This window comes from Apis dorsata, unplaced genomic scaffold (assembly GCF_000469605.1).
Source record: "Apis dorsata unplaced genomic scaffold, Apis dorsata 1.3 scaffold_470, whole genome shotgun sequence".
Classification (NCBI taxonomy): Eukaryota; Metazoa; Arthropoda; class Insecta; order Hymenoptera; family Apidae; genus Apis; species Apis dorsata.
This window is the reverse complement of record NW_006263709.1, coordinates 792,051-810,083: the sequence shown is the minus strand read 5'-3', so window position 1 is coordinate 810,083 and position 18,033 is coordinate 792,051. Positions and strand designations below refer to the sequence as shown.

Here is an 18,033-nt window from a genome sequence, read left to right as displayed (position 1 = left end):
ATATATATATATATTATCAAAGACGTCTCTAATTAATGTAAAGATGCTGATTAATCTTTGAATATTTCAAGATATTTCAAGATTCTAATTCTCATATTCAATTATTCGCATAAATTTGTATTGATAAAACTAATGTAATGATGAAAAAGACTAATAATTTTAATTTCAATATTTTTTTTAAATAAAAAATAATTAAAACATTTATCAGATTCATTTAAAAACATTTCATTAAAAATTATACGGATTGTTTTTTTTTAGTATAATATTATAATCGCATTTGTAATGATAATACGAAACAATTAAATAATCTTACCGAATAATTTTTCTTGATCTTTTCGTAAGTAAATAAGTCAAACTTTGGGGTAGTATCCCAGCTGTATGGGCGACGCGTTAAAAAACATAATGGTACCCTTAAATTGCCTACCATTCTTTCGTTTCTGTAATCAATTAAAATTAACATACGATTATTTCGAATAAATTTACGATAAAAATCTAATACACTATAAAATATGATTATTAATAACCTGTTATGAAATTTCAATGACAAAAATATGTCAATTTGGATGTTATATGAACATACACAATGATTGTTTATTTTTCATTTGTCATCGTATATCTTTTGAACGTGCTCTCATTGTATATGTGTTTGAAATTCTTATAGATGGCTGTAGAATAGTTAAGTAACATATACTAAGAAATATGATTAAATTTTTACGATGTTTCAAACATTGGATAACAATATATAATGTAAAAAAAAAAAAAATATCATTCAAGTAAATATAAAATATAAAAAATTTAGAAAAATATAATGTGCCATTTTAGGATTAATATTGAAATGTTTATAATTGCCAAAATTATAATTCAAGTGTCAAGAAATGAAAAGAATTGAATGAAAGTTGTAAAAATAATAAGCATTAGTTATTTTCCTTGTTTTACAATTATATATCTTTATATATATAACCAAAGTTGTACAACTTTGATTATCTTTTACGCAAATAAAAACTAGAAAATTAATGATATGTATATGCATAACAATATTTTTTGCAATACTATCTTATTAAAATTTTTAAATTCAATCTTTTATAATATACATATGGAAAATAACAAACATAACAAAATCATTCTTATCTCTTAGTTTTATGTATATAATAATTAATAAAGAAATATTTATTGGATGGACAAACTAATAAATATTATATATTTTCATTAAAACCAACTTCAACATCTTTAATTAATTATGATAACTATCGAAAAATCCGCATATCCGTTGTGATTGAAAGTGAAGAAAGAAGAATATTTTTTCTGAAGATGAAACAAAAGATTAATGAAGAAAGAAAAATTTAAGAAAAAAAAATAGATTGGTTTTGTTTATTTATTTTTACAATTACTTTCTGTCAAGGTAAAATGAACATAAATTAATCGAAAGAAAAATTGATCAAAATAGAAAGAGAATCTTAACACTCGTATTCATAACACAGTACATATAAATTCACGTGTCGTACATGCTAATGAATATCTAGATACTTCTGATTGCCAATAGAAGAATTGTCACATCAATTTGTTGGAAGTGGTTGAAAATTGTTGGCAACCGTTTTAATATAGATTGAGACTTGCGCTAACGAATTCGTAAAATTATTGTCGTGGATTGTCGAGAGAAGGGAGAGACTGTGTTTGGGGAGAAGGTGAAAGTGAAAATCGTTCACGAACATAACCTAAGAATAAGCTGTATGTGCAGCTATCACAGATTTTATGGAATTTATGGAGATGCGATATCGTTTTTGAAAAATTCTTTGACATGATCTTTTCAATGTGTTGTCTTCTTGATGAATAACCTATTAAAAACGAAGGTAAGAACGAGAAAATATGGAGGCTTGCAACGAAGTAGGCGACCGGACTCCAACTGACATCGCGGTAATGCAAAGAAGTTGGTCAGAATTGAGAGGTGTTGTCAGTGATCTACGTAGAAAATTGTCCGGAGTATCAGTAGGCTCTGTTCCTGGATCTATAACATTTCGATCTTTACCAGATGGACGGTAAGAAATGCTTTTAAAATAGTAACATAACCTTTACAATTAAAATCTATTTTTTTATAATTTTTTCTTTTTTTAGGACTAGAATATATTTTCTTAGTAGTCCAAGTAATGGATGGGAAACTACTTTACTATTTGTGGATATTGCACATTCAGATCATGCAAATGGTTATCGTCTTCATTGGCAACCAATTATAGAAGCAAATTTTCAAACGTAATACAACTTTTTCCAGAAGAAAATAAACCATTTATTTTTTAAAGATAATAGGATAACAATGCAAAGATTTATTTGTAGTGTATCAAGTACGAAAAGATTATCGAGAGAAGAACAGTTATTATGGGAAAGAAAAAGATTAGCCACATGGGGTATTACTAGTTATGAGATTCATCTAGATAGTGGAAAATTGGTTTTTCCAGCTGCAAGCAGTCTTTATCAGTGTATAGATACAGGATTTATGGTATTTTTCGTTTTTATTATTATTATTCTTTTTATATATAATTAAGATATTGAAATAATAATAATAATAAATATAATAATAATAATAATATAATAATAAATATTGAATAATAATAAATATATTTGTATATTAGGCTGGACCTCTATTTCCATCTGAAATTCGTATGTCAACATCAGGTGCTAAATTATGTCCACAAATTTGCCCATGGAATAATGCATTAATTGCTCATACATGTTCGGGTGATTTGTATTTGTCTCATAGTATCACAGGTTCTTCTGTAAGATTAACACATGCAAGAAAAGGTGGTAAGAGTTTAGTAAATGACCCTCTTACTGCAGGAACTCCTTCTTATGTAATGCAAGAAGAATTTACTAGGTATATTTGTAATATAATAATAACATATATATTTACATATATAGTTCTTATAATATAATATTTTTATTCAGATATATTGGATATTGGTGGCAACCAAAATCTAATGATGGCATATATAGAATAGTGTATGAAGAGATTGATGAGAGTGATGTGAAGATATTTTGTTTTCCATCAACATCAAATTCTGAAGATATAGATGAATTTAGGTTTCCAAGAGCTGGTACTCCTAATGCAAAAAGTAATCTTAAGATGGTGCAATTTCGTTTAACAGAAACATTACAAATTGTTGACATCGAAATATTAGAACTTCAATATCCATTGCATATTATGTTTCCATGGATGGAATACATGGTAAGAGTGGGATGGACTCCTGATGCACAATAGTAAGTCAGAAATGTTCTGAATTAGCTGTGCATGTTTCAATGTTTACTTCTATAATATAGTTTTATACGAATATAGCATTTGGGTCCAGTTGTTGGATAGAAAGCAACAAAGACTTGAGTTAGTTTTATTATCGATAGATAATTTTTGTGAACCACCGCCTAATGTATACAATTCAGAAAATCATTTCACACCGTCATCGGCGAGTGTTCAAGTAATATATTCTGAACAAAGTTCAATTTGGATCAATGTTAATGATCTCCTTTATTTTTTACCGTCCGACGATCCAACAGAAGTTAAATTTCTTTGGGGCAGTGAAGAATCTGATTTTAGACATTTATATCTCATTACATCTAGCATAGCTGGTAAAATAACAAATAATGATTTTTAATTATAATATATTAACAAAGTTAAATAGTAATTTAAATATTAATTTTTATTTTTCTATTCTTTTCCATAGGTTTAAATAACGAAGTAGAAGAACCATTGGATAAAATGGATAGTATTTTTTTGCAACCTCGAGTTACTTCTAAAATCGCTTTGACTCAAGGAGATTGGGAAGTCTTGGGTAAAAAACTGTGGGTAGATGAACTTAATTCTATTGTTTATTTTTGTGGTTTACGTGAGGGTCCACTAGAACAACATGTTTATGCTGTGTCACTTCGTCGCCCGCTAGAAATAAGATTACTCACAAGACCAGGTTACAGTCACAATAGTATATATTTTAATAAGGAATGTACAATGCTAGTGACTGTTTATAGTTCCATCAAAACATTACCAACATGTCAAGTACGATTTTTTTATAAGAATAAATATTAAAAAATTTTTATGGTAATTAATATTTTTTTTTAGGTTTTTAAAATATCACAATCAGATTGGACAGTGGAAAGTATTTCTTTAACTCCTGTAGGTTATTTATTAGAACCATCTCCTCTTGAATCCGAATTATTTGCTCCGGAAATTTATACTTATAAAATATCATCTAATGAGACTCTTTATTCAATGATTTTTAAACCACACAATTTTCAAGTTGGGATAAAATATCCTACGATATTGAATGTGTATGGTGGTCCTGAAGTACAATTAGTATCAAATACATTTAAAGTAAATATTTTGAGAAAAATAAATATAGGAAATATAAAATTTTGATTGCTTATCATAATTTAAATTTATTATATATTTCAGGGAATGAGACATTTAAGAATGCATATGTTAGCTGCTCAAGGTTATTGTGTAGTATTAATCGATTCTCGGGGTTCACATCATAGAGGTTTAGTATTTGAAAGTCATTTACAACACCGAATGGGAACTGTTGAATTAGATGATCAAGTTCAAGTGTTAAAATGGTTAGCAGAAACTACTGGTTATATTGATTTAAGTCGCGTAGCTATTCATGGTTGGTCTTATGGAGGATATTTAAGTCTTATGGGTTTAATACAATATCCAGAAATATTTAAGGTATTTTTTCTTTTTTAAAAATTGAATTGAATTTAATTTAATTATTTGTATCTAAACATATTTTTATTTATAAATTTAAATTACTTATTTAATAACAAATTTCAATTGATATTTTTTTATTTCAACTTTTGTGTTTGTTTTAATCTTTAAAATCAATCATCTAAAAATAACATAATATATTAATATTCTATTATATTTATGTACAAAAATAATAAATCGAAATATAATTTTCAGTTAGCTATTGCTGGTGCACCAGTTACTTCTTGGAATTTTTATGATACTGGATATACTGAACGTTATATGGATTTACCACAAAATAATCCTCATGGATATATGTCTGGTTCAGTTTTGACATATGTGGATAAGTTTCCCGATGAAGAAAATAGATTATTGATTATTCATGGGCTTATAGATGAAAACGTACATTTTTTCCATACAAGTCAATTGATCAATGCTCTTGTAAAATCTGGGAAACCATATCAATTACAAGTTTACCCCAATGAAAGACACAGTCTCAGAAGTCTAGATGCTAGTAAACATTATGAAACTACATTATTGTCATTCTTACAAAATCATTTATAAATTATTTTTATTCAAGAAAATAATTCCAGTAATAAGTGCTGGTTAAAATATTTTAACAATTTAAGTGACTGCCATTACTTTTATGTATATAGATTAAACAAATTAAAAATTAATTTCAATATCCTTATATTCGCGATGGTATTGCCTTATGTAAATTTTATGTTCGTATAAAGACTCCATTAAACAGTATTATAATTTTACTACGAGAAGGTTATAATAAAAAATAATTAAAAATTTTACGCATCTATAAAAAATAGTATTTTTTTCTGTTTATAGAAATACAAAAAAAAGTTTGTAAAAATTAATATCTATAACATTTGGGCATATAACCATCGCGAAATTTTTTTTTGCAACTTCTTTAATAAGTGATTATAGAATTTTAAAAAACGATTAAAATTGTAAAATTTATTTTTACTTTTTCAAGAAAATGGACAATACTCGCAATTCTCTGTACATATATACATAAGGATCGTTAGATCTATATTAATTTTTCTAGAATTTTCTTCTAATTGTACTTACATGATATTCATAGTTATCGCCAGAAATATGTCTATCTCGTGACTATCACCATTTTATGCTTAATTGTATATATATAAACAAAAACTCTCTCCCAGATTTTTACAATAAGCATTGCAAGAATTTGAGCGAGAAGAGTACATTATTCCGTATTTGCAAATAAATCATATATAACATAAATTGTTTGTCAATAAATAAATTCGTTATTTTATATTTTGTTACAATGTGTATCATTATTATCCAAGGATTTTAATGTTATTAAATAAATAAGAATAGAATACTTGTTTTGTTACAATTATATTTTGTTACAAATCATTTACATATACATTATTGTGAACTACTGTAAGTTTTAGTTTTTCTATTTAAGAATTTATACAAATACTTTAGTCTTTTTTTCAATTCTTTCCATTTAGTTGGTCTTGCTATTGGATATATACCATGTTTTAGCATTTTCTGTTTTCTAAGTAATACTTGATATTCATTTCCACTTACACCTCTTAGCCAAGAAGGTACATTATATAAAATTTTAACTGGATGGAGAGTATTAGAACCCAAAATATCTATATAATCATTCTGACCAAACAATGCTCTCTTTTCAGACCAAGCATTCTTTGGTCTATATATTGGCATGGGTAATTTTCTATTATCAGCACGAGGTAACAATCCTTTCATATCTATAGGATCATTATAGCCATAATGTCTTAAGTAAGGACCCTTAGCTATTTTGTCTGCATGATATCGAAATCTTTTAGATATCACTTGAGGTACCCATGTATTCATAGTTGTTTGCATTGTTTTCAAAAACCATGACATGCTAAATTTTTATAATTAATCTTATTAATATATGATAAATGTATCTTTTTTTCAAAATATTATTTCATATGTATATATATAATTTGTAATAATTAAATTTTTGTATTGAAATTTATATTATTTAAATTACAAAAATAAATGTAATATTAAATTCTTTCAATAAATATTTTTCTTATAAATAAAACTAAATTTTCTAATTATTTATATTATATATTACGAATAGCTAACATAACCTTATTTTCTACATGTTAAATATAATTTTATAAATTTTATATTTTTCATACAATAAAATTTACCTTAAACAATATATAAATTGTACGGATGTAAAGTAATATTATTTTAATTTGTTATATGAAATTTTTATCGTATAATAAATTACAGTTTATATTACTTTGTTTTCTATAACCTCAGCAAACTTATGATGAGAATTGAACTTAAATATATAATATTTACTTATATAGTATTATATATATCTAGTATTATAAGAATGTTATAAGAATATATTTAATTAATAATTTATTGCAATTTTAAATAAAAATAAAATATCTAATATTTATGATAAATTATTACGCGTTAAAAAATAAAAGAAAAAACTATATTATTGTACTATTTTCATTCGTTTAATTAATCATTTTGAGATTAATTTAAAAATTGAAATATAAAATATATTGATATTAATTTTTAATTATTTTATTATTATTTAATTATTACATAAGATATATATATAACATTAAAATTTAAATAATAATGAATAAAAAACAAATTAAAGCAAAGAAAAATTAATTGTGCTCTAAAATTTATGGAACTATAAAAAAAATATTATTTGATCGAACAATTAATATTATATTAATAAATATGTAAGAATAATTAGAAATAAATTTGTCGGGAAATAAATAAAAGATTAAAATTAAATAAATCATAAATTGTACATATTATGCATATAAATTATATATAAATTTGTATTATGCACCGTGTATGATAAATTAATTGAATCGTATATATTCATAATATTCATTTACATAATATCATTTATAAATTTTTATATATATTTATACATATAAACTATGTATGTAATGCATATGTATATATGCATATAAACTAAATATTTTCACGCTTTAATGATCCATATTTTATCGCTTTACTATTTGTAAAATTGAAAATTATTTTTTTCTATAGAAATAAAAATTGTTTATTTTAATTCAATACTTTTAATTTTAAACTTCACATATAATTGTTAATGTTAAAAATATGCAATAATTTAATTTGTTAAACCAAAAAATTCTAATTAAAAAATTAATAAGATTTATTGACAAAAAAATAAAATTTATTTGATAATTTATATTAAAAGTAGTATAGGTATTACAAGAATTCCAAGAACAGTAATGAATTTAGAACCTAAAAAAAAGAAAAAAGAAATTATCGAAGAAATTCATTGATTTATATTGCAATATACAATTAATTCTTATTAACCTTTGCTACAAGTCCCTTCTTTGCAAACACATTCATTCTTTTTACATTCAAGAATACTAAAAGTATCATATCCCTTACATTCGTAATCCTTCGTACATGTATGATATAAGTCTGAAAAAAATATGCGACAATTTGTTGAGTTTTTAATACATTTGTAGATTATTCGAAATTGAAAACTGCATTTATTAATTATCCTTACATCGTGTTTGAACACATTTCCCAGTTTCATTCACAAAATGATATGATGAAATGCATTCGCAACGTTCATTAATGCACATGGCACGACCAAACATATCTTGACATTCATCAGTCCTTTGACAGCGATCACCCACCATCAATGGTCCTAAAACATTCATATAAATAAAACCAATACTTGTACATATATATTTATAAATATATTAATAATAATAAATAAATTAATAAAAAATGTAAGATATTTTTTAAGCATATTGATTACTTACTATTGACACAATTTGAAGAATTATTTATATCTAAGATATACGAATCTTTGCAAGCACATACTCCTTGTCTACACGCTGCATTTGCCATCGTACTACATGCAAAATCATTTGCGCAACTTAATCCAGCACCTATCATTCCAAATCAAAAAATAAATTTAATTATTAAAATAATATATATACATATATGTAGTAATATTACATTACTACATATATATGTAATAATTTATTATTAATTGTAATAATTGTAATAATTTATCAACTAATAATAATTTATATTAATAAAAAACTATTGCAAAAAAATAAACAAAGTTAATAAACAAATTATACACAATAAGCATAAGTATAACAATGTTTTCTTTGTGTCATAAAATAATGTTTATTATTATTTGATAATAGATAGAATTAAATAAAAATAATAAAAAAAAAATATTAATATTAGTAAATTGTAAATTATAAGTTATAGATTTATCTTAATTTTATAATTTACTTATAAAGCTTCACTTTTTTTATTAACAATGATTTTATTGTTATATATTGTTAGATAAGAGAATTCATTTATGATGTATTTATGATGTATAAAATTTCTTTAATTTGACAAAATAATATTCAATTATGTAAGCATTCCGATTAAAAATGCTTAAATTAATTAATAGCGAAATAATACTCACTAGCGATGCACATCGAGTTATCTAAAGTTGGGGAGAAATATTGTTCGCACAGGCATGTCTTTTGCGCACGGCAATACGAATTTGGAATGCAATTACGATCTCTCTCGCATTTCTCACCGATTTTCACATTTCCGTATTCCAATGTGTCCTCTAAAAACAAGGAAAAAATAAAAAATAAAATATAGAGCAAAAGACGATTCAATTCGATTATACCTCTTATTGATTGATTTTGAATCTATGAACACTCTGAAAAATATCGATGATACTTTGATACTTGCGATACTCACGTTCTAAGCCCAAAAGTAATTGGAAGCTCGCAAAAAGTAAGAAAAATTTAAAAATTTGATCGTTCATTTCTATTATTCGTACTGAATAAGAAACTGTATTATATTAAAAAGCTCGTAATAAACGCCCTTCTTATGGTGATAATCGTTATCTTTTCACTTATCTACGATATATCTATCTAACCGAATGAATCAGAGATAGGAACAAACTAAAAAACTGTTCTTTTTCATCATTTTTATTTCTTTATATTTATTTTATTCTTTATATTTCATTTTTTTCATTTAAAATGAAAGATAGGAAAAATAGAAAAAGATCGCTTACCGATTCAAATGCTGAAGTTACGAGTAGATGCGATCGGAGCGGTGTCGGTAGTAACTGGAAAGAAAATCAGGTTGGTGGGAGAATATGGTTAATTGCAGTTCTACACGGCTTCGCGTTCGTCAGTCGTGTGCTATTGATGCTCGATCGCGAACCGATACTTCTGTTTGCAAGTGAATCTCTATTATACCAGAATTTCAATGATGTTTTATTTCGGGTATATGAAGAAATGTATGTTGCTTCTTGTGATCGTTTCTATGATTCATCGATCAGTAACTGATCAATTAGGTAAGCTTTGATTTTATACTTAAAAATTTTATTTTGAATTTGAAATTCAAATAATTATTGAAATTGAATTAATGAAATATTTAAATTATTTTAACATTTTTCTATATAATATAAATATTCAAATGTATACGTTTACTTTGAATATCTTATTATAATAACATTATTTTATCACTTTATATTATATAAATATGTATAAAGTTATTATCCTTTTTTTTTTAAATATCTTTAAATTGCCAATATTACCTTATAATTAGAATAATATTGATATGCATGTAAACAATATTAACAATTAAAATTATAAATTTTATCTTCGAGTTACATTGGTCCTTAAATTTATTTCTTTTTATATTTAATGTATTATTTTTATTTTTATTTATTTATTTTGAAATGATTAATTTATTTTTAAATTATTTAATTTATCGGCGTAATTAATCTTACAATGATGTACTAGAATCTTTATTATTTATATAAAATTGTTATAAATATAATTTATATAACTTATATATACTTATACATTTTATTTATAAATATATATAAATATTTAAAAATATGCCAATAAATTTTTTAGAATTTTTTTTATAATATTGATATATGAAAGACTCACCAAATTAAAAAATTCTAATCGGAATAATGTATCATTGCATAGTTAAAAACATGAAATGATTAATTTTTATGATCTAAATATATTTCATTTAAAAATAACATTTTAACTGAAATTTATTTGCACGTTCATAACTGTCAATGTAACTTTAATCTGTATTAATGTTATTCAACACTGTAATGTTCTTCCATCGAACAAATTATTCGTTGACAATGTACCTCATAATTAATTTGCAATTAATTCGTACAGTAATAATTATATTATTACCAGTATTGTATAAATAAAATACGTTATATTCTTGAATTCTTCTGTGATTACGCGCATTATTTTATGCATGTTATAATGCTCACTTTTGCAGTGAATCAAGCAGTAATCATGAACATTATGAGAGATACGCGAGACACAATGCTCTTGAAATATAATTAAACAAGCATCAACTGATGAAAATTAATTTAAGATTCGTATCCTTCTATTCGGCATGATTCTTGCAAAGTACATGCAACATTTTAAATATCATTTTAAAGATTTTATTTTGTATAATATATTTTTATCCGTATTAGTTATTTTTAAAACATTACATCAATGAAAAAACTTCGAGAAACTGAAAGTCCAGTAAAATTTAATAAATTGATTTAACGTCACTTCGTTCGAAGTAACCGACATGTCAATATAACACTATTGCTTCAGAAGAAATAGTATATACATTTCTGTTCTCATTGCTTGTATACAAACGTTGGTAGGCTACGCTTCAAAATAAAATCGACCTCTTCACGGTATTGAAGCAGTGTCAATCGAATGATAATTCTTAAAAATGTTCATTGCAAAAGCGAATTTTATTATAATCTCAATTTATTAATATAATTAAGAATATTTTTTTTTGTATTTTAGCCTTATTATATTTTCTAATTATTTTAATTTTTTTTAATAAATAAAAAATTTTTAATTAATATATAATGATATATTAATTATAATTGTTTAATGTTATTTTCAATGGAAAGTCATAATTGTGTTGACTTAAATATAACATAAATATAATATAATAAATAAATATAATATAATTAAATATAATATAAGGATTAGAAAATACAAAAGAAAATAAAATTAAACATTGTTCTATATTTCATTTGAATTTTTATGTGAAATTCTATACATTTATTTGTTAAGATATACTTTAATAATAATAATATTTAATAATAAAACTTTAATAATATTTTATTCGTTTAATCGACATCGAAAACTGAACAATTTTCTAATTACAATTATATGATTAATTTAACTTTTTTATCATAATGAATATGATATTATTTGATATTATTTCATAATGAATATGATTTATATTGATCAACATATACATATTGTTTATTAAATTCGAATTTACAATCAGATTTTATGTAATTGATTTTATTATTTAATATTTATTTATTAAGTAATTATTAAATAATTATATTTTCGTCAATAGTAATATAGATACAACATAGGATAAATTTAATTTATATTTAATGTATTATATTATTAATGTATTATATTTGAATGAAATGTATTATATAGTTAAATAATATATTTCAAGAAATCAATGTTATGCTTCGAGATAATTTGATATATTTTAGATAAACTTAAATAACAATACAGCATGTTATATTTATAACCACTCATGAGAATGAATCGCATGATGATGGTCACACGATATAGGAATTCAAAACTAAAATCGATAATAAGATTACTCCATGTAGCTTTCGAAGATTTGCGAAGCTTTTTTTTCTTTTGGATGATAAAACTGATGATTGATTTTATTAAAAAAAAGATTTTTAAAGTTGCGAGTTTGTTAAAAGTTTTCAGATTTTCATCCTTATTTTAATAATATTTAAACGAGTAAACAAATTATTAGAAAATAATCATTTTTTTATAATTATATTATTATAATTATATTATAATTATATTATATTATATTTTTTTATAAGTATGGGATTATATTATACAAATTAATGATAAATATTAAATTGTATAATTAAAATAAATTTATTATATAGTTTAATTCAATATGAATAGAAATATAATATTATACGATAAAAATTAAACAACATTTTATTAATATTATCGAAAATTAATATTATCGAAGTTCAAAGAAACTAAAAACAATTTTTTTCTTACAGATCCACCAATCCCTTGTAAAGAAGATCATAATTGCATCGAATTTTCAAATAGCTTAAAAAATGCATTTTGTCATAATGGACATTGCGTATGTAAAACGGATAAAGAAATTAAAAACTGTTCCAGTGCGGATATCTTACATAANNNAATCGAAGCGCAGGTACAATTATATTTTCTTTTTTTCTTTTTTCTTTTTTTTTTTTTTTAATATATATTGAATATTTGTATGTAATTAAATATATTGAATTCATATGATTGCATTAGATGTAAAAGAAATTTCAATGCTAAAATTAACAAGAGAAGAATGTATTCAAATGTTATTTAATTTTAAATAGATAAATTTTTTTTAATACTTGACGTAATTTTTTAATATTTTTCTGTTATACTTATTTTATTTTTTTATATTTATATAAAAAATTTAGAGGAAAATATATAAATCATTTATAAAAAAAAAAAATGATGGAAGTTTCTGAAATTCCTTAATAAAAATAATTATTTATTTCACATTTGATAAATTATTTTTTGGTATAAATAAACAAATAATAAAATAAATTTTGAATATGTTTAATTTTCTATAGTGTTTAAAAAATATAAATATATAAAATATTAAATTATATTTATAATATTTATATTATATTAAGAGTTTCTTCAAATTTGTTCAATAAATTTTGTTATATATTTGAAATATTCAAAAAGTATATTTACAGTTATTACAATAATAATTTTCATGAAGTTTTTAATTATTTATAGATATGAATAATAAAAATATATTATCCTGCTTTGACATATATATGAAAGTAGTATGAAACTATATCATTTCATTGAATGATCCATTATTTCAAAAAAATAATTATGAATTTAAGATATTATATGTAAATATTTAATAAATTGATATTCATTCTTGAAAAAATTATATTTATGACTTTGTATTTTATATATATATATATATATATATATATATTATATATTATATACAAAATTATATACTAGTTATTAATATTTATTACATATAATATTTCAATCTAATAATTAAATATTTCTCTTAGTTTCAATATTTTTCATATTGAAGTTTCAAAATTTATTAAAATTTAACATATAGTAATATAATTTCGACAGTTCTGAAATTGTCCTTCTATTCAATGTATTTACACATTAGATGAATTTCCTAGAATACTAATACATTTTTTTTAGGAGCTCCGATTTTTCAGATTTGCAAAATCGATAAAGATTGTACAATTAATAACTCTTTTTGCAACACGACGATAATGCAATGCGAATGTCAAAAAAATTATATTTTATCAAGTAACAAGAAAGTATGCCTTAAAAGTAAGAATAAATTTCATTCATCGATATGATTTTAATTTTGATATTGAATCTTCGATCATTGATTTATTTTTTCATTTAGAGGTCGAAGGATTGGATTTTCCTTGTATAGAGAGTAGACAATGTTTAACATTCCTACCAAATACGACATGTCAAAATAACCAATGTAGTTGTATATCTGGATATCATTATGTGCAAAATGCTTGTTACGAAATGATTGGTAAGACAAAACTCTTTTTTCGAGAAAATATTAATTAAAAATTAGATTAAAAATAATTATATAATCTACGTAATTGCAAAATATTCATAGATATTGGAAAACCATGTCGCCAATCGGAAGAATGTATTCACGTTAACGGTGCTGCATGCACTAATAGAGGAGTGTGTGATTGTATAAAAGAAACTGTGATCAATGAAAATCGACAAAAATGTTTACCGGTTGCGAGGGATATCTTGGATATTTGCGTGGAAGATATACAATGCAGTAAAACTTTCTCTGATTCACTATGCATTGATGGATTGTGTCGATGTCAAAATCAATATCACTTTGAATCCGAAATAAAGCAATGTTATTTCAATAAAAGTAAGTATTCAATTTTTCGAACTTTACTTTTTCCTTTGTTACATATATACTTGATAGATGGCGTTGTTTTACAGAACTTGGTGAAACTTGCGCGAATACGTACGAATGTTACCAAAATGAAGAAAATGAGAATGTGACACGTAAAGCAGTAAAGTGCATGGAAAATGTGTGTGTATGTATTGAAGATTATGTGAGACAGGACAATAAATGTGTAAACGAAGGTAAATTGAAATAAATATATCTGTTTTATCATTCTATATTTTAGTAATATTCTATATTTTTATTATGTTCACATTTTCTAGGAACACGGTTTGATATTCTACCTATTTTGCTCATAATGATCGTATCTATCGTATTATTTAGACAAAACTAGACGAAACGTTGAATTTTGGTCGGTAAAGGTACATATATGCGAGCAGTTTTGATCTACATCTTCTCGATGACATAATTGAAACACGACGCGAGATTCAGCACAGAAAGTGAAAAAAGTAGGAGAGCAGTGTGGCATTGGATGACACTATGACTACATAGAATTGCGCACCGAGTGCATCGAGAGAGTAGGTTGGGTGCACCGAACCGTTTAAAGACTTCCTGCGCTGTGCATGCAATTAACACGCTCAGACTGCGCTACTGCGCGATTCATTCTCGCGACCGCTTCTATACTTATCTTGCAAACTGTGCCAAAGAAACAGATATGTTTGTTAACGAATACCAATCGAATAATCATTCTATATTTTATCATTTGCGTTGATATGATTACAAAAAAAATGATCTTTTAGGAGCTAAATCTAATTAATTTATAAAAAATTAAACATTAAATGTTTACTTTTGCAAAGTTTGAAATTAATTACTTTAGCTTCTGAGTGATTCGTTAATGTGAAGTGAAATGTCGTTTAATATTTATATAAATGCATGTGTCAACAATATATTGTGATCTTTTGGAATCTCATTACAGTCAGCTTGAATTTTTTTATAGGATAAAGCAACAGTATTTTATTTTTTTTTATACGACTATTTATAAATATTTCTTGATAGATGAATATCTAGAAATTAAACGTTTAATTTTATTTAAATTAAAGACAGCATTTTATGAACCTATAGTCTGTTATTTTATAGGAAATAGGTAAAAAATACTTTATTTTTTTAGAAATAAGCGAATATATAAGTACTTAATCGTTGATATATATTCGGTTCATTTTGTATTTTCTATCTTTGATATTATTGTGTATTTAAAATAAGAAATTACATTATTTTATTATTATTATTATTATTAATGTTTTTTTTAAATAAATTAAATATATATTAATTTAAGTAAAAATTGTATTTTGTTAGATATTATCGAACAAATATAATAAGTAAAATAATAAATTTTATCTAATTTGCATTTTTAAGTAAAAATTTTGATATAATTAAATTATGATAAAATTATAATAAAATAAAGTCAATAAATCTTTTTAATAATGAGGTGTTTTTGCGTAATATAATTATATAAATTTTGTAAATTAAAGATTTTAGATTAATTAATAATATTTAAAATAAAAAAAAAAAATTTAATTTTAATATACATTAATAAATAAAATTATATTAATAATTAATATAATGTCAAAAATTGAACTTTAAAATTTATGATTTTAGTTAATATTATACAATATATATTTTATAAAAAAAATTTATATTTAATGAATAAAAATTAAAAATTAAAAAATTTTTTTCCAAAAGAAAACAAAAATTGATAAGATTTTCGTTTATTATAAATTGTGAAAAAAATTTATTATAAATTCATTGATTGAATTAAATTATGCTATTGCATTGTTCAGTCAGTCTATATATTTAAAAGTTTCAGACACTGAATCATCGATGATCATTCAAGTATTTTCGTCGTCGTTATATTAATCAGGAATATAAAGTTTCTGATGACACATGTTTATACGCTGTAGTGTATTATTATCGTGTTGCGATTTCAGTGCCGATGAGCGATTAGAAGATGACTCGTTCTCGTGCGCTGCATTCACAGGAAACTTATCAACACGTACCGATTAGATAAAGCCAGACGTGGAACATAAGAGAACAATCTTTGTTAGACTGGATGAGACAATATTGAGAATCATCTTTGTGAGTTTCGAAGAAGCAATTTGAAAAAAGAACGAAAGAAAATAAGGAAGAACGTGTGAAAAAGCAACGAACTCGTGTTGAACGAGGAAGATGGCGGACTTAGTAAATCGTCTCACGATGGGAGGTCTTGCGCTGTTGATCGCTTTCTGCTTCGTTGTACGAAGTGCAGTCGTCATCGCGCACGGACAGCATGAACATCTATTACATAGACGTGAGTGTTTACTGGCAGTTTCTTCGTTATCTTGTGAAAAATCGTGATATTTTTGGTTTCAATTACACTACAATGTGATCGATTATTATTTTTAAATATGTGATAAATTTTCTAAAATATTATTTGTAAAAAAACTGTTTACACTTTGTATTTCAAGTTCAAAAGCAATTTGAATTTGAAATTTAAATTCAAAAATTTATTATATTTCAAGTGTTTAAGAAAATGTGATGATGATTCTTCAATAATTTATATCAATAAAAGTTTCAGGTATAATTTGATATAATTATAAATAACAATTTTGATTTTTTATTAAATCACATTGGCGTCAATGATTAATATTAACTTAACTTAACGTAACTTATGTGCCGATGTGTCATAGTTTACGAATCAACGATCGTTTTAAATGAAAATTGAAAAAAAATCTGTTAGTGTTTGATCTTGTCCTTTTTCCGATAAAATCTTCCAGTACAAGTGAATTTATGATTCTCGTGTAGTTTCGTTCCTTCATGATCGAGTGATCCTTTCTTCGGTTTCGTGGGGAAATACGAAGAGGCCGGATCTACGCTGTTGGTTCTCTTCACAGTGAACCGAATGTTGGCTTGGAATCGTACATAATTAAAGAACAAGGGAAATCGTTTCCTTCCAACGTTTGATATTTCGATTTAATGCTCTGTTTTCTAAACTAGATTGCGTCTTAAACAAAGCTTATCACTGCCTGAAACCTTATTATGAAATCATACCAAACATGGAAACAATGTTAACACTTTATCCTCTAAAACATGATAAAATGCTGTTTAATTCTCTATTCAAAGAATGATTTTTACTTAAAATCTCTTTTTTTAAATTCTGTGCTTTTGTCAACATATAAATTTTAACTATTTTTTAGAATTTTTTTCTTTTAATCTTATAACATAAATGACCGTAATTTATACAACTAATCAAATTATCCTAA

At 23.9% G+C, this 18,033-nt stretch overlaps 5 protein-coding genes across 8 annotated transcripts in view; 3 read left to right on the top strand and 2 right to left on the bottom strand.

Moving 5' to 3' along the window:
- Positions 1–1,463: 1,463 nt before the first annotated feature.
- LOC102681569 (dipeptidyl peptidase 9) lies at positions 1,464–6,021 on the top strand. Its single transcript, XM_006620054.2, has 10 exons — positions 1,464–2,033; positions 2,110–2,244; positions 2,326–2,488; positions 2,622–2,863; positions 2,935–3,246; positions 3,323–3,609; positions 3,705–4,033; positions 4,097–4,348; positions 4,430–4,702; positions 4,937–6,021. Exons 1-10 carry the CDS (start codon positions 1,864–1,866, stop codon positions 5,282–5,284), a joined length of 2,511 nt encoding a protein of 836 aa, XP_006620117.1. The 5' UTR covers positions 1,464–1,863; the 3' UTR covers positions 5,285–6,021.
- A 57-nt stretch (positions 6,022–6,078) lies between these two features.
- On the bottom strand, positions 6,079–8,139 carry LOC102681691 (39S ribosomal protein L51, mitochondrial). 2 transcript variants are annotated; one of them, XM_006620056.2, is made up of 2 exons: positions 8,129–8,139; positions 6,079–6,614 (listed from the first exon to the last, which is right to left on the bottom strand). In XM_006620056.2, the coding sequence occupies exon 2, from the start codon at positions 6,611–6,613 to the stop codon at positions 6,128–6,130; it is 486 nt and encodes a 161-aa protein (XP_006620119.1). In that variant the 5' UTR covers position 6,614; positions 8,129–8,139; the 3' UTR covers positions 6,079–6,127. The 2 variants fall into 2 exon arrangements, with proteins under 2 accessions (XP_006620119.1, XP_006620118.1); XM_006620055.2 differs by lacking the exon at positions 8,129–8,139 and adding an exon at positions 6,910–7,062.
- Positions 7,898–9,647, bottom strand: LOC102681910 (tenascin-like). The gene is made up of 6 exons (XM_006620057.2): positions 9,500–9,647; positions 9,213–9,362; positions 8,545–8,673; positions 8,283–8,426; positions 8,084–8,194; positions 7,898–8,008 (listed from the first exon to the last, which is right to left on the bottom strand). Exons 1-6 carry the CDS (start codon positions 9,564–9,566, stop codon positions 7,950–7,952), a joined length of 660 nt encoding a protein of 219 aa, XP_006620120.1. The 5' UTR covers positions 9,567–9,647; the 3' UTR covers positions 7,898–7,949.
- A 195-nt stretch (positions 9,648–9,842) lies between these two features.
- On the top strand, positions 9,843–15,808 carry LOC102670684 (prion-like-(Q/N-rich) domain-bearing protein 25). Its single transcript, XM_031512551.1, is given in 8 exon segments — positions 9,843–10,103; positions 12,855–12,992; positions 12,995–13,012; positions 14,044–14,178; positions 14,258–14,395; positions 14,486–14,758; positions 14,833–14,979; positions 15,061–15,808. Coding segments are annotated over 8 exon segments (1,008 nt in total). The 5' UTR covers positions 9,843–10,015; the 3' UTR covers positions 15,132–15,808.
- Positions 15,809–16,628: 820 nt separating this feature from the next.
- Positions 16,629–18,033, top strand: part of LOC102670818 (uncharacterized protein DDB_G0272420-like) — a 10,723-nt gene continuing 9,318 nt past the window's right edge. The window contains exon 1 of one of the 3 annotated variants that reach the window (XM_006620062.2): positions 16,629–17,081. In XM_006620062.2, the coding sequence (XP_006620125.1) occupies positions 16,961–17,081 (121 nt within the window). In that variant the 5' untranslated portion in view covers positions 16,629–16,960. Of the gene's footprint in view, positions 17,349–18,033 lie in introns of all 3 variants that reach the window. The other 2 variants (XM_031512552.1, XM_006620061.2) reach the window with 2 other exon arrangements.

Excerpts from the sequence above, each read along its gene's own strand:
- LOC102681569 (XM_006620054.2), top strand. The coding sequence starts at position 1,864 with ATGGAGGCTTGCAACGAAGTAGGCGACCGGACTCCAACTGACATCGCG. Across the intron at positions 2,245-2,325 it reads ATAGAAGCAAATTTTCAAAC|TGTATCAAGTACGAAAAGAT; the intron begins GTAATACAACTT and ends ATTTATTTGTAG. Across the intron at positions 3,610-3,704 it reads CATTACATCTAGCATAGCTG|GTTTAAATAACGAAGTAGAA; the intron begins GTAAAATAACAA and ends TCTTTTCCATAG.
- LOC102681691 (XM_006620056.2), bottom strand. The coding sequence starts at position 6,613 with ATGTCATGGTTTTTGAAAACAATGCAAACAACTATGAATACATGGGTA.
- LOC102681910 (XM_006620057.2), bottom strand. The coding sequence starts at position 9,566 with ATGAACGATCAAATTTTTAAATTTTTCTTACTTTTTGCGAGCTTCCAA. Across the intron at positions 8,674-9,212 it reads TAACTCGATGTGCATCGCTA|GTGCTGGATTAAGTTGCGCA; the intron begins GTGAGTATTATT and ends TTGGAATGATAG. Across the intron at positions 8,427-8,544 it reads TTCTTCAAATTGTGTCAATA|GACCATTGATGGTGGGTGAT; the intron begins GTAAGTAATCAA and ends TGAATGTTTTAG.